Raw genomic sequence first — 13,517 nt, 5'->3', positions numbered from 1 at the left:
GATGTATTGGCAGTAACAAGTCTCGGTACTTGCTCTGCCGCAGCAGCAGCGTAGCAGATCTATTCCACCAAGACCAAATACATTAACACTGTCATGTACATTACCATGTCAATCCCTTCGAGTGTTGTCAAGACAGAAATATATATATATATATATATATATATATATATAGTGGGGTTTTTTTTTCAGAAAAATAAATTTTTGGCCCAGGAACAAAGGAATTATTTAGCTGATTATTTGTTTTTGTGCCTTGCTTATTTATTTGCTTTGCTTCCTTGTTTATGTATATATGTATGTATGAGTGTAGTTAAGAGAAATGTGTCACAATGTGAAGTTCTGGGAAAACAACCATAAATTTATGATAAAGCCTACCTTTTCCTCTGTATCCAACAAATATATTTAGTAATTCATTTCCAAAGGAGTTCCGACCATATGCAGAATTTTTGGATCCAAAATATTTTTACTTTTGAGGCTAGACCTTCTTAGAATGACCAATATTTTCCCTATTTTCATAACTATTTTTAAGAATTGGGCAGTTAATAATAATTATGTCCTAAATTATTTTATAATTATTACATTATTAACATTGATTAACCACAGAAAACATACTATGCTTCTCTCTCTCAAACATATTTGCAACATTTGTTTAAGGGTAATGGCTGATTTACCATCAATTTCAAAGTTCAATGCAACTGGGTTGAAATGTGACAATCTGACTGTTTGTCAGAGATAGTAGAAAAGCCGACTCAAAGCTTTCACAACGGTATAAGTTGTGACAGATGTTTTCAGTTACATAAGCAAGAGTCAGACTATCGTTCTTACAATTCAATTTAAACCATGTATAATACTGCAGTTCCTTATAAGGTTACCATCTACTGGCTAACCATCTAATCTAGCACAATTCTACTTCCATTTGACACTTGGCATGCTTCATTTTGCACATGTACACAAAGCCATCTTACCGAAGAACTGAGAAAACCCGAGCCATCTTTCCAATGGCACGGATCTTGTTTCGGATTACCTCCTTGCGTGCAGAAGCCGTGGCACCTGCATGACACAAACAAACAAACATGCATATATTTGGGTGTCAGTGTTTTATCATAGTATACAAACAAAAACAACCCTTGCAAATATGTTTGAAGAGCCACTTCATTAAAATGTGGCCAATTCATCTGTAAACCTCACAACTTTAAATGTTCACCAGCCATAATTACATTCGGACTTTAATGGAAAGTCAAATGACTACACTGGGTGAACACTTCCGTAGGAGTATAATTACCCAGACTGTTGACTGTAAGGGAAACTCAGTTGGCAGAACATGCTATCTCAGCACACTAAGGGCAGATCAATAGAGTTCCTCACAGTGGCCCACGCCTCCACACCTCAGGACTGAAATGCATGCTAAGCATTTGTTAGCCTGCTATCGAGCTTTACAGTCATGGAAATGGTGAGGTTAATGATGGTGCCATCCTATACAGATGCTAATGAGAAGAACCTTGTTGTTTTTTTATTTAGATTGTCTAGTTCCTCAAAGTAAAATTATAGACAACACTGAGTTGAGAAAATAACAATACCTGTCCAAGGTCTTGCTTATGAATAGTTTGCAGCCCAGAGATTTTTTTTTTTTTTTTTTTGTGTTTGATCTAAAATATTTTTGGACACTTAAGTGTTAAGTGGACACTATTAAAACTATTTGACTGTCTCTCTTTCACACGCACAAGCACACACACACACACACACACACACACACACACAAAATCAAACCATGCAGCATTTGCAAAAAAATAACACATTTACAAACAAATAACACAACACATTTTCTCAGAGCATGTTACTTTTTTTTCTTCTTTTAAATCACTGTTAACCAGCTGGTCTCAAAGTGATTTTAACTGGATTTATTAAGTTGTTTCTCAGTTTCTAAGTTGTGTAGTTCACCACATTAACAATGAGCATTTTTACTAAAATATATATTTTAATTATATTACTAATAATACTAGAACATAACGTACAGTCTTATTAATTCATATAAAATAAAGCCATTTAGTTGGATATTTGGTCTAATGCTATGAATGGGGCACTTTAAAAATCGTAGGCTGTTGTGTTACAACCCTTTTTTTTTTTTACTTTACTGTGTCAAGTTAATAAGACCCCAGTGTACTGTTACACTCTTCTGAGTTCCGTCTAGCTATTTTTTTATTTTTTTTACATAAGAGATCTTATGCAAAGGTCTCCTAAAACCGTGTCTGACCACCCCAATTATCCAGGGCTTCTTTAATACTAATTAGTTTACCAGTCATTTAGGCAACCCATTGACTAGTTATTTTTGAAAATATGTAATTTTTTTCACATCCATACTTTAAATACTTCTTGGGATCACTGTATTTATACAGAGGAGGGTAAAAAATAAAATAAATGGAGGGGAGGACAATGTGAAGAAAATTGGTGTGAGAGATGCCCTAAGAGATGAAGGCACTATTGAGGTTCTGAGAACTGCAAAACAATTTATGAAGTGCTCTGCATACTCGTATAGTCACAAGTACAATTTATTTAAGATAGTATACTCATCAACTTAGTAAATACAATTTGTGACTTGTCAAACACTGCAAGCAAATCACATACAACTAGCAATGGCCTTAGAAAAGTATAAAGTATTGAATGTCAATAATTCATCTAGTTATGCTGATCAGGATGCATGTAACATAAGATTTAGTAACTATGGATATGGTAAGCAAGTTTATTAGTGAATCTTTGATGTTAGCTCATTAAACCCACTGGAAAAAGGTACAAACAAGAGGCATGACTGCACACCGCATTGGACTGTGGGAGGCTGTACCTTTCTTGGGCCCATATATTAGCTGTCCTTCTCAAGATACAACCCCAGAAGAAACAGAAAAAGAACAGAAGAATGATCAGTGGATGGCTGAAGAATGACAGGTAGAGAAAAAGAGTGGCAAAATGTGGCAAAGAAGCACATCCATCAAAAAAATAAAAGGGAAGAAATGCCTTACAGAACTCTGAAAAAAGAGAAAGAGATGCATTAGATTAAGCAACAGAAGTAATATTTGAGAGGGAGAGATATGGACAAAATGAGTGATAGAAAGTAATAGGGAGAAAAAAAAAAAAAAGTGAGTGTACACCATTAGAGCATGATGAAATTAGTTTTTATATGTACGTGCTCTACCAAAGCTTGAACTGGTCCATCAATTATTTGTCAACTGACAATTTATGCTTTTTTTGTGTGTGTGTGCATGTGTTTGAAAAAATAACACCAAAAATAAATAAATACAATTCTTCATTCACTGTCCCTGTAATTAACAATTATCATTGTTTAATTAGCTTGTAGTAAATAAATTGTTAATAGGGAATAAGGAGTGAACAGTTCTTGCTTTAGATTAGGTCACAGAAAATGGAAAAAAATGTCATTAATTAGGTGTTTTAAACAAAACTTTATTGAACATTAATTGCATTCATATTCGGTGTTCCTTAACAAATACATTAAGGACGGACACACACACACACACACACACACACACACAAACAGTGTATAGGGACTCTTTATAGGAGTAATAGTTTTTTTTTACTGTACAAACTGTATTTTCTACCCCTTTACCCCTTTGATGGAAGGTTTAGGGGATAGAATATACAGTTTGTAAATCCATTACGCCTATGGAGATGACATTTTAATGACATTTCCCCATTTCCCGTGACCTAATCTAAAGTGAGAACTATTTATGGTTAACAAAGCATTATACAACTCTTTACATATTAGCTAATGTAGCAGGATGTGTTGTTACACCAGATTACAAATTTTATTTATTATTATTATTATTTTTTTTATAATTATTTGTTATAGGGTACTTTATTATAAACATATACTTTTATTCTAATTTGACACTCACTACTGTACTGTTCTGTATAAGAACTGTGTCTTCAAGATGCTTCAAGAAACCTTCCTGCAAAGCTACAGTACTGTAAAATGAGGATGCTGTCAAAAATTCTGTCATAAATAGATTTTATTTATCAATTAACTTCTATTAACTAAATTAAATAAACCTTTGGTGTGACCATCCTTGCCCTCAGTGCACTTGAGCAGAGTTTCTCAGGATTTCTTCTGGATTTAGTCTGTCTCAGTTTGTTCTGTTTCTTTATGTCATTCCAGACAGACTGGATGATGATCAGATCAGATCTCTGTGTGGAGCACAAATATCTCACTGGATTATTACAATTAATAGCAAAATTAATGTTTGGAAATGTAAACTGATGTTTCCTACTGACACACTACAGCAAAAGATAGAAACAACTGACTTTAAAACATTTTTTAGCTGCTGAAAATACTAGTGTTCTAATAATTTTTGCCACTACTGTATTTTAAGAAACTTTTCTTGGAGCTGCATGCTTCAAAGCTGCCAAACAGTCCAATCACTCAGGTCTAAACTGTTGTCTTAAAATAAGATTGTTTTATCTGTTCTGTGGTTCCATGTTGCCAACCATATACCTCACACATTTGAACATTTTGTGCCTAGAAAGAGAAAAATGACCCCAAAAATTAACTGCATTGTGTATTTTAAACAACTGGTCCCTAAAAATAAACACCAAAAAGAGACTATTTTGCAGACTTGAATTCATATTAAGTAATTGTGGATAACAGTTCATTCTGTCTGAGAATGCTAATAGATGCTATTGTAACTGTTGTTGGCAATAAAGCAGAAGCTTGTATTTAATCTTTAACGTCTGTGTCTGTTATTCATATCTGAAATCATATTAAAATTATTTTAATCCATTTATTAACAATAATAATAATAATATTTATTTGTTAAATCAAAACAATTCTTTTAAGTAGTATTCATTAGCATAGTGCTCCAGTGAAAACAATATTTTTGTTTAAATTTTACTTGTGTGTGCTATTTGCATCTACTTAATTTAAATGGCAAATTTTTAAGGAGCTCGTTTGTTTAATTCTAACTCAATTCTCAATAGTAGTTGAATGTAATTAATAATATTGCCTGTAATCTGTTTCCACAATTTTATTGAGTAGATGTAGTGTATTATTTTTTAGTGTTCACAGCCTTTCTGTGAGAGCCTTTTTAAACTCAAACTATAAACTATAGGCTACTATATTTTACGAGTTTTTTAAAGCCCTTCATATAAAGCTTGTCACTTGTTTAGAACAAATAAGATGCACTGTCTCCCTATATATATTTTTTTATACGATGCGCTCGTATCAAACTACTGTATATCCATATTAACGGTATTACTTATTACCGTATCGCTTATATTTTATCGCTTATAAAAAATATATCAATATAACCAAGGGCGTCATGCACTCATTATTTTTGAGGGGTCACGAGTTGGAGGGGGGGGAGGTCGTCATGTGACACACAGCAGCCACAGCAGCACTTATGTTTTATTTTATTTATTTTATTAGAAACATTCCCAAACGCATTAACTATATAATGAAATATCTTGATTCTCACTTTATAGATTGTGTTAGCTGATCTAGTGGGTGATGGTCAAAGTAACCTAATAATGTAATCTATTAACTATGCATAAAAACCTGTCTGTTTACTTAATTAACAGATATGGGTGTCATGCCATAACATATTTTAATACGACTGACTTTAATATTTAATGTGAATTTAACATTGAAAGTTAATGTGAATAAAAAAAAAACATTGTAATTTAGGCTACTAATCATAACACTTTCATTGTAGGCTACAGAAAGAGAGCAAAGAACATTTACATTATCATAGAACTTACTGACAGTCTAGAGTTCAAGCACCCTCAAAAACTCCCATTAAAATCACTGAAGCTGTTTACACTATGAAAAGAATATCTTACTTACATATTCGTACACACATTTGCACTTTGTTGTTTCTGACGAGAGAATTTGCCAGAAAAAGGTATTCAGTCAGCAAGCAAGTGAAGAAAACACCGGCATTTCAGCGATGACTCATCTGAACGCCTCTGATTGGTCATTGCATTCATAAGCTCAAAAGAATCGTGTGATTGGTTATAATGCGCAGTAGGCTACTGTAAAAACGCATCTGTGTCTTTGCTCAGTGCCAGCCAGCGAACGCAGATTTGAATTTAGCAGCTGATGATGTGACGCACTGAACATTCTAATCACGCAGGTGTGATTGTATTAAATATAGAAAATATTAATTGCCTATTTTTTGTCTTTTCAAAGCTGCATTCAAAATCCACTTGGCTCAAAATGTGAGGGGGCACGTGACCCCTAACTTTGAATGGGCGCCTATGGATATATTGTCCAGCCCTAATAGATTCCTTGAGGGAGAGTTGTGTAAAGCGCTAAGAAACTGTTAGCTTACGTTATCTTTGTCAGTGCATTCTTATTGTTATCAGACTGAGGAACAAACTTTCACCAGAACATGTGGATATTATTATTTCTCTCAGAATTAACATGTGAAACGATGTAAACACAATAAATATAAGCTGACGCGAGTATGCGTTCTGTAGGCTACTGTAATTGGCACGGTCTGCTTGATTTTTCCATTTGCTCTGCTTCATATTGAATGCTTTTGTTTTTTATATGTATAAATATTTTTTTGTTTACACATGCTTCAACCAAAATAAAACCTTGAGCTATAACGTAACATTGTTGTAGAACATTGTTGTGCAACGGCTAATCATAAGCTTGTTCAGAAATCATGACAAAAACGTGATAATTAAAAATAACTATTTCTCATTAAACCTCATTTAAATAAACAAATATTTGAATATTCGTTTTTTTTTTTGAGCCCAAATATTCGATTGCAATATTTTTGCAATATTGCGCTTGACCTTATTGCTTTATCGCCTTGGAAATCACAGCACGTTTCAAATGAAAAAACAACAACAATAGCAACAAAAAACAAACAAACATTTATAATCCAGAAAATACACTACTATATCCATTTTCATATAAATGAATGTGGAAAATAGAAGAATAAAGCATTCTTTGCAAGATAAAATTTCAACTTTCCACGTTTTCCCCACAAAATTACAGTGCCCGTGAGCAGGACGATAACACCGGCATTTGTTCTGATACTGGAAAGTCTACAGAGCATTTTAAGCATTTTTAAAACAGTACCAATACAAGACATTTTTCAAAACAAATGAACACTTTCACATTTTTTACTTATTTAAAGGGGTCCTATTATGCTTTTTCACTTTTTTAATTTTAGTCAGTGTGTATGTTTGGCCATAAAACGATCAACAAAGTTACAAATCTCAAAGTCCACTCCAAAGGGAGATATTTCGTTTTTTAAAAAAAATCCCTTTTCAAGAACTACAGCGAATGGCTCGTTTGGACTACGAAGTTGTTTTCCTGTATTTGTGATATCACAAATTGTAAATCCCGCCTACGAAATTTGAATGGTTGACAGGTGGGGAGAATGCTTGGTTGAGCACTGCACTTTTCAAAATCGAAACCAAGTGCGGGTGTTTTTATATCACTGTATTTCTGATGGAAACCAACTATTTTCAGAACATTTTGCATGTCATTTTCATTTCATCTTGCATGTATTGTCTGATAAAGCAGCTTTTGTGAGCGGAGCTCTGTTTTGTGTACAGCCTTACCGGAGAAACCTCGATCTCTCCAACAGCGCCTCCCGCTGGCAGAGAATTAATTTTCATATATGTGCGGCCAAAAATAGTGCAAGTCTGTGGGACTATGGTATAAATAAATTCAACTATATAACAGTTTCAGTGCAATTCATGTTATAATGTTAGAATTAAAGAACAATAAACATAATACATATTACCATTGCACTTATCTGTACATAGTCAATGCAGTTATTTTTAATCTGTTGTTGACTTCTCTTCTAAAACGTGATTTAGCCAAAAAACAACAACAATAACATTACCACTTTAATATGTCTTGCAATTTCCATGCGTGCAGAGGTTCTGCACGATCCTCTTGTTCAATATTCTCGAGGTCTGAATTGATACGGCAAATTTGACAAAATTGCTGTTCTGGCAAGGGGCGGGGCAATACTGAAACGCCATCTAAACTGTTCGCCAATCACAACGCACTGGGACAGCTAACCAATCACAACACATTTCGTTTTTCAGAAGACGGGCCTTCATCAAACCCGGAACTAATCGAGCCGTTTGTGTCAGGCTGGGGAGAAAGGTATTGTAATAATGTAAATTATGTGAAAAATAATGCGATTTTCGAACCACAAAGCATGAGAGCATATTCTAGTACACCCCCAAAACAAAATCAAGAATTTTTAAAAGAGCATAATATAGGACCCCTTTAAAATTGTGGAAGTTTGGTAGGGTGTATATTTTGACTTTTTATTTTGTAAGAGCTGTGTGGCTTGGAGGCATCATCCGTTAAAAAATAGACTAGGCGCCTATTTTTAGCAAAGCGTGTGGAGAGCTGCTTCTGAAACGTGCCGCGTACCAGCTGGTGTCAACACAAGCATTGACTAGAGTAGCTGCGTCGGAGGAGGTCGGAGCCAGCTGGAAATGGGTGGGCCAGCCGCAAGTGGGTGGGACATAAGCTGCAAGTGGGCTGTACAAACCAACAGGAGATTTTGATTGGTTTGTTTAATGTCATGTGTATCGGTTCATGCTCCTGGTGGCTGTAGCGGGCGACTTTTGATGTGATCCATCAAAAAAACGAAGAAGAGACTTTCAGCGTCATGGTAGATGAGTGGAAAAGGTAAGCAAGTCTATGCTACATTCTTCGGCCAGTGACTATACTCTGCAGTTCCGGACTCTGGCGGCCTCATGTGGATGGAACGAGTCAGCGCTACTCACTGCTTACCGTCAGGGCTTGGATACACAGATCAGAGACCAGATGGCGATCTATGATGACACTGTCGGTCTGAAGAGCTTTATGCAGAGGGCCGTTAAGATCTACCAACATCTCATGGCTTGTCAGTCGGACATAACCGCTCATTCTCCGTCCTCACCAGCTGCCTGTTCTCCGCTACCAGAACCTATGCAAATGGAAGCTAATCGCCTCTCACGCACTGAGCGTGCTCGACATCCCGCCACAGGGCTGTGCCTCTACTGCGGAGCTCCGGGGCACTTCATTCGGGTGTGCCCCTCTCGCCCCCCATGCCCTGCAGGGAGTACCCTCCAATTAGAGCCTGCTATCTCTACCCTACCACTGCTAACTGTACAACTGCTCACCCCACGTCATTTCATTTCAGTACCCGCCCTCGTGGACTCTGTATCCTCAGGCAATTTCATCTCACAAGCCCTGCTAAAACGGCTTGATTTACCCTGCCATAGACAGGCCGAGCTGAAGATCGAGACCATACAGGGAAAACCGCTCGGGTGTGGGCACATCAAGTTCCGGTCTCCGCCGATCACTCTGCAAGTAGGCTGTCTTCATCAGGAGAGGATTTCCTTTCTGGTACTGGAGGGACCCACCGTCGATATCATCCTGGGACGCCCCTGGCTATCTCAAATTTCCCCCGAAGTCAGAAGGGATACCAGCGAGATCCTCCGATGGACTAAAACCGACATCCAAAACTGTCTTTCCAACGTCCCTGAACCCCTGGTTAGTAACCTGAAGCTTCAAGTTCATTCCACCCTAGTGGAGAGCCCCGAACCTCGTGAGGTTCCGACAATCACATCTGACTACCTGGCGTTCCAGGATGTGTTTAGCAAACAGGCAGCCACGAAGTTACCACCGCACCGGCCATGGGATTGTGCCATCGACCTGCTGCCTGGAGCTATACTCACCAAGGGTCGAGTATACCCCCTGTCCATCCTGGAGCACAAGGCGATGGAGGATTACATCAAGGAGGCTCTCCAACAACAGTTCATTCGCCCTTCCACCTCTACGGCGACCTCAAGCTTCTTCTTCGTGGGCAAGAAGGACGGAGGCTTGCGGCCCTGCATTGACTACCGGACCCTCAATGATCACACTGTCAAGCTCCCTTATCCTCTTCCCCTGGTCCTGGCCGCCCTCGAGGAACTCCGTGGGGCCCGCATCTTCTCGAAGCTGGACCTGCGGAGTGCCTATAACCTTGTTCCTATCCGGGAAGGCGACGAGTGGAAGACGGCGTTCATTACCCCCTCAGGCCACTCTGAATATCAGGTCATGCCGTATGGCTTTTCCAACTCTCCGTCCGTCTTCCAGGGGTTTATGAACGAGGTGTTCCGGGAGTTCCTCCACCGGTTTGTCATCGTGTACATAGACGATATCCTGATCTACTCCCAGAACCTGGCCGAACATCGCTATCACATGACGCAGGTCCTACGCCAACTCAGGAAACACCACCTCTACCTGAAGCTCGAGAAGTGTGAGTTCCACCACCCCACGGTCCAGTTCCTTGGCTACAACCTCAGTGCGAATGGGATCCAGATGGACCAAGGGAAGGTCTACGCCATCCAGGACTGGCCCCAGCCTCAGTCAGTAAAGGAACTTCAATGATTCCTCAACAATATCTATTGTTGTGGACGTTGAGGACACCTATCGTCCTGGAGATAAGGTCTCCAGTCACCAGATCCCAATCCCCTGATTTCTGATCACCGCCACCTGTCAGCACTAATCAGCAGCACTATATCCCTGCACTCCTCCCGTTCACTCACTGTCTGGTCTCAAACTTTCCATGTTGACTAACCTGACCCACTTACCTTTTGTCTACTTACCAGTTGCTCCAGTGTTCCTATCCCTGTTCTCCACCGTCTCCATGCTCCACTGTTACCTCTGGATCCCCTGGAAAAGGAAAAAGGACATTCACACTCAGATAAGCCCCTAGAGACATTCCCATTTCCTGCCTGCTTACCTGGACATTCTGCTCAGCTCATTCCCCTCTGCTACTACTCAATAAACCTGTTGATTGTATTGGACTTAGCTCTGTGTCCTGTGTCTATCTGCTGACATTAGTAGGACATAAATTGTACTTTAATCTCTACAGCACTTTTTCGATCAAGTCAAACAATGTCACCTTTATCTCTATAGCGCTTTAGCCTATATAGTAGTCAACATTTGAAGTGGATCAAAAAAAGCTGTCCTAAGACAAGAACACATTTTGGTTTTAGGACAACTTTGATGAATGGTTTTGATCCACTTCAAATGTTGACTACTGTACATCGTTTCAAAGATATTAAATAATAATATTAATATTGCAGTAATATAATATAGAAATAAAATTAATATTTCAATTGTGCAAACAGAATTAAATTCCGCTGTCAAGCTCTAAAAAGAAATGGAGTGTATTTATTCTAAGGACAAATAGACCAATTTGTTAGCAGAGGCTATTTAAATTCCGCCCACAAATGCCTGGCTGTGATAAACAGCACTGCAAAAGACACATGTAAATCAGTAGAATCAGTGGCGCAAGTGAGTAAAAGACGCGAGATGTGTGCTGTTGATGCGAGCAATCAGAGTTCGATCCCACTTTTTGTCAAACTCGTGCAACTCGTTTTCCCATTGTAATGATGGGTCTGATGCACTGGGATCCATTTGCAGCTTTATTAATAAGACAGGGTCAAACAGGCAGGGATCATTCAACAGCGTCAGAGATAGATCAAAATCCATAAACGAAAACCAGGCTAGAGTCGAGGCAGGCGGCAGACAGGGGAAGTAAACAGTTCCGAGATCGGGTCACAAAGGCAGGTAGCAGAGAATCACAGAGTCAGATAACAGTCCAAGGTCGAAAACGGGAGAGCAATAATAACGGGAAGGCAATACAAGACTTTGCGAAGTGTTGCTGGAGATTGCAACTTATATGGGGTAACAGTGATGGGAAACACCTGTGCCGCTATCTGTCTCACGTACAGGGCATTGTGGGAAATGCAGTTCAGTTAATATTCCAGTGATGGTGCCTTCCGGAGGTGTTCAGAGAGGGCCACAGAGACCGAGTTTGTGACACCCATCACATACCAGATCAGAAAGGCTTTTATTTTCAATAAAAAAATAAGTAAATATTTGAAAAGTGGAAATTAAATGCCTCATTAATAATACAGTGTGCTTAGCTGTAGGTGGGTTTTTGTCCCTATAAAGTGGAGTTCATCAAATTAATTTTATGATAATTTACACTCAATAACAGTACTACAGTACTGAAGTATAGGCTAAATATCTGCCATCTAACTACTATTTACACACAGAAAATGCTGCTATTTTAGTGCAAACAGAATTTATTATTATTTGCACTTAGTGTAACTAGAATATAATAGCCTATCACTTTTTCCAATTAGTGTAACTGCCAAAAATATCATTATTCAAAGACAACTCAGTGTTGATTCAGTTCTGTCCAATAGCCTATGCAAAGTTATTCCGTTATGAAATGAGTTCAATTGGGCTGCCTTATTAACAAGCCTTTGTAAAAAGAATGGTTAGCATATTTGTTTGTAAGGTAACCACATTGACAGCTGTGCTGAATTAATGTTTGTCATGTGACAATTAAGCATACTACTCTGAAACATTTGTTGCTTATTGTATTCTGTTTCACACACTATTCTTTAAAAAATAGTAAGCAGCATGCACTGTGTACTGGGCAGTAAGCAAGTATGCCATTTCGAACACAGCCAAAGGCTTTATCCAAATACCCACACTTGCAAGTCTTTGCACTTGACCACTTGATTACTTAAATTACGTTGTAGGATATCAGAGACTGAATCAGACAAAGTGAAGCTGCGATCAGAACATTGAAACATGAGAAGCTGAGATTCCAGAAAGAGAGGCTCCAAGAAACAGGATGTCATAAATCTGTCTGGATTCCTGGCTCCAACTAGCTGAAGCAAGCTAACCATCAAGCCTCTTTCACGAAATAGCTTACAACCTTGAGACAAAATACTACTAAAATACTCACGACTAAATAACACTTATTGATAATTCCAATTCAAGAAGGAGACTGTCAAATTTGTTGCAAATAATCAAGACTGATTGTCAAAGAGATAGCCATCACGTGTTCCACGATTGAATTCACAAGCTTCCTTAGACTGACTTCTCCCCCACATAGAAGACAGTCCAAACCAACATTCCTTTGTCTAAAGAACATGCCTTCGTTCTCCATAGAACTCATAAAGACTTTCATTTTCAATTTTAATGAAACTAATAATTTCTATGCATAACTGCATATTGTGTATGTAACCCTTTTGAACATTTGAATATCCTTGTTTTAATCAAATATTATGTATGCCTTTTTAATCATTATTGAATAGCTGAGGGATTCAGATTCATGTTTAGTATGTATGAGTTTGTAAATTCATGCTTTAAATGTTTCTTCCGGTCAATTCTTTGTCAAATGCATCATAGTCTTGTTATTAGAAATCATGGACAAGAGTATACTTTGCAAGGGCCTGTAAAATTCGGACCATGTGACTGATAACAAGCTGATATTAGGTGCGTTCGACTTGAAGCACGGCTACAGACGGTGGTCAACGAGAGTAGCCGCTTGCAGTCAGGGGCGGAGTTGAAAACGGAGTCGTAAAGTCGGACACTTCGGGGCTCTCGTAGTTTGCTGCATCTACCTCAGTCATGGCAGATCACGTGGCGTTTGCTTGCTTTATTGCAGACGAACTGGAAGCTATAGAAATGCCGTTAT

At 38.2% G+C, this 13,517-nt stretch overlaps 1 protein-coding gene across 4 annotated transcripts in view; it reads right to left on the bottom strand.

Annotated features, from left to right (window-relative positions):
* LOC306872667 (protein phosphatase 3 catalytic subunit alpha-like) overlaps positions 1–13,517 on the bottom strand; it is a 200,140-nt gene that overhangs the window by 24,496 nt on the left and 162,127 nt on the right. For 2 of the 4 annotated variants that reach the window (XM_079421340.1, XM_079421342.1), the window contains exons 11-12: positions 2,834–2,860; positions 963–1,047 (exon numbers count right to left, since the gene is read on the bottom strand). In XM_079421340.1, the coding sequence (XP_079277466.1) occupies positions 963–1,047; positions 2,834–2,860 (112 nt within the window). The remainder of the gene's footprint in view (positions 1–962; positions 1,048–2,833; positions 2,861–13,517) is intronic. The other 2 variants (XM_079421341.1, XM_079421343.1) reach the window with 1 other exon arrangement.

Source organism: Barbus barbus (genome assembly GCF_936440315.1).
Source record: "Barbus barbus genome assembly, chromosome: 1".
NCBI classification, from domain to species: domain Eukaryota; kingdom Metazoa; phylum Chordata; class Actinopteri; order Cypriniformes; family Cyprinidae; genus Barbus; species Barbus barbus.
The sequence above is the reverse complement of the archived record's forward strand: the minus strand, read 5'-3'. Positions and strand labels throughout refer to the sequence as shown.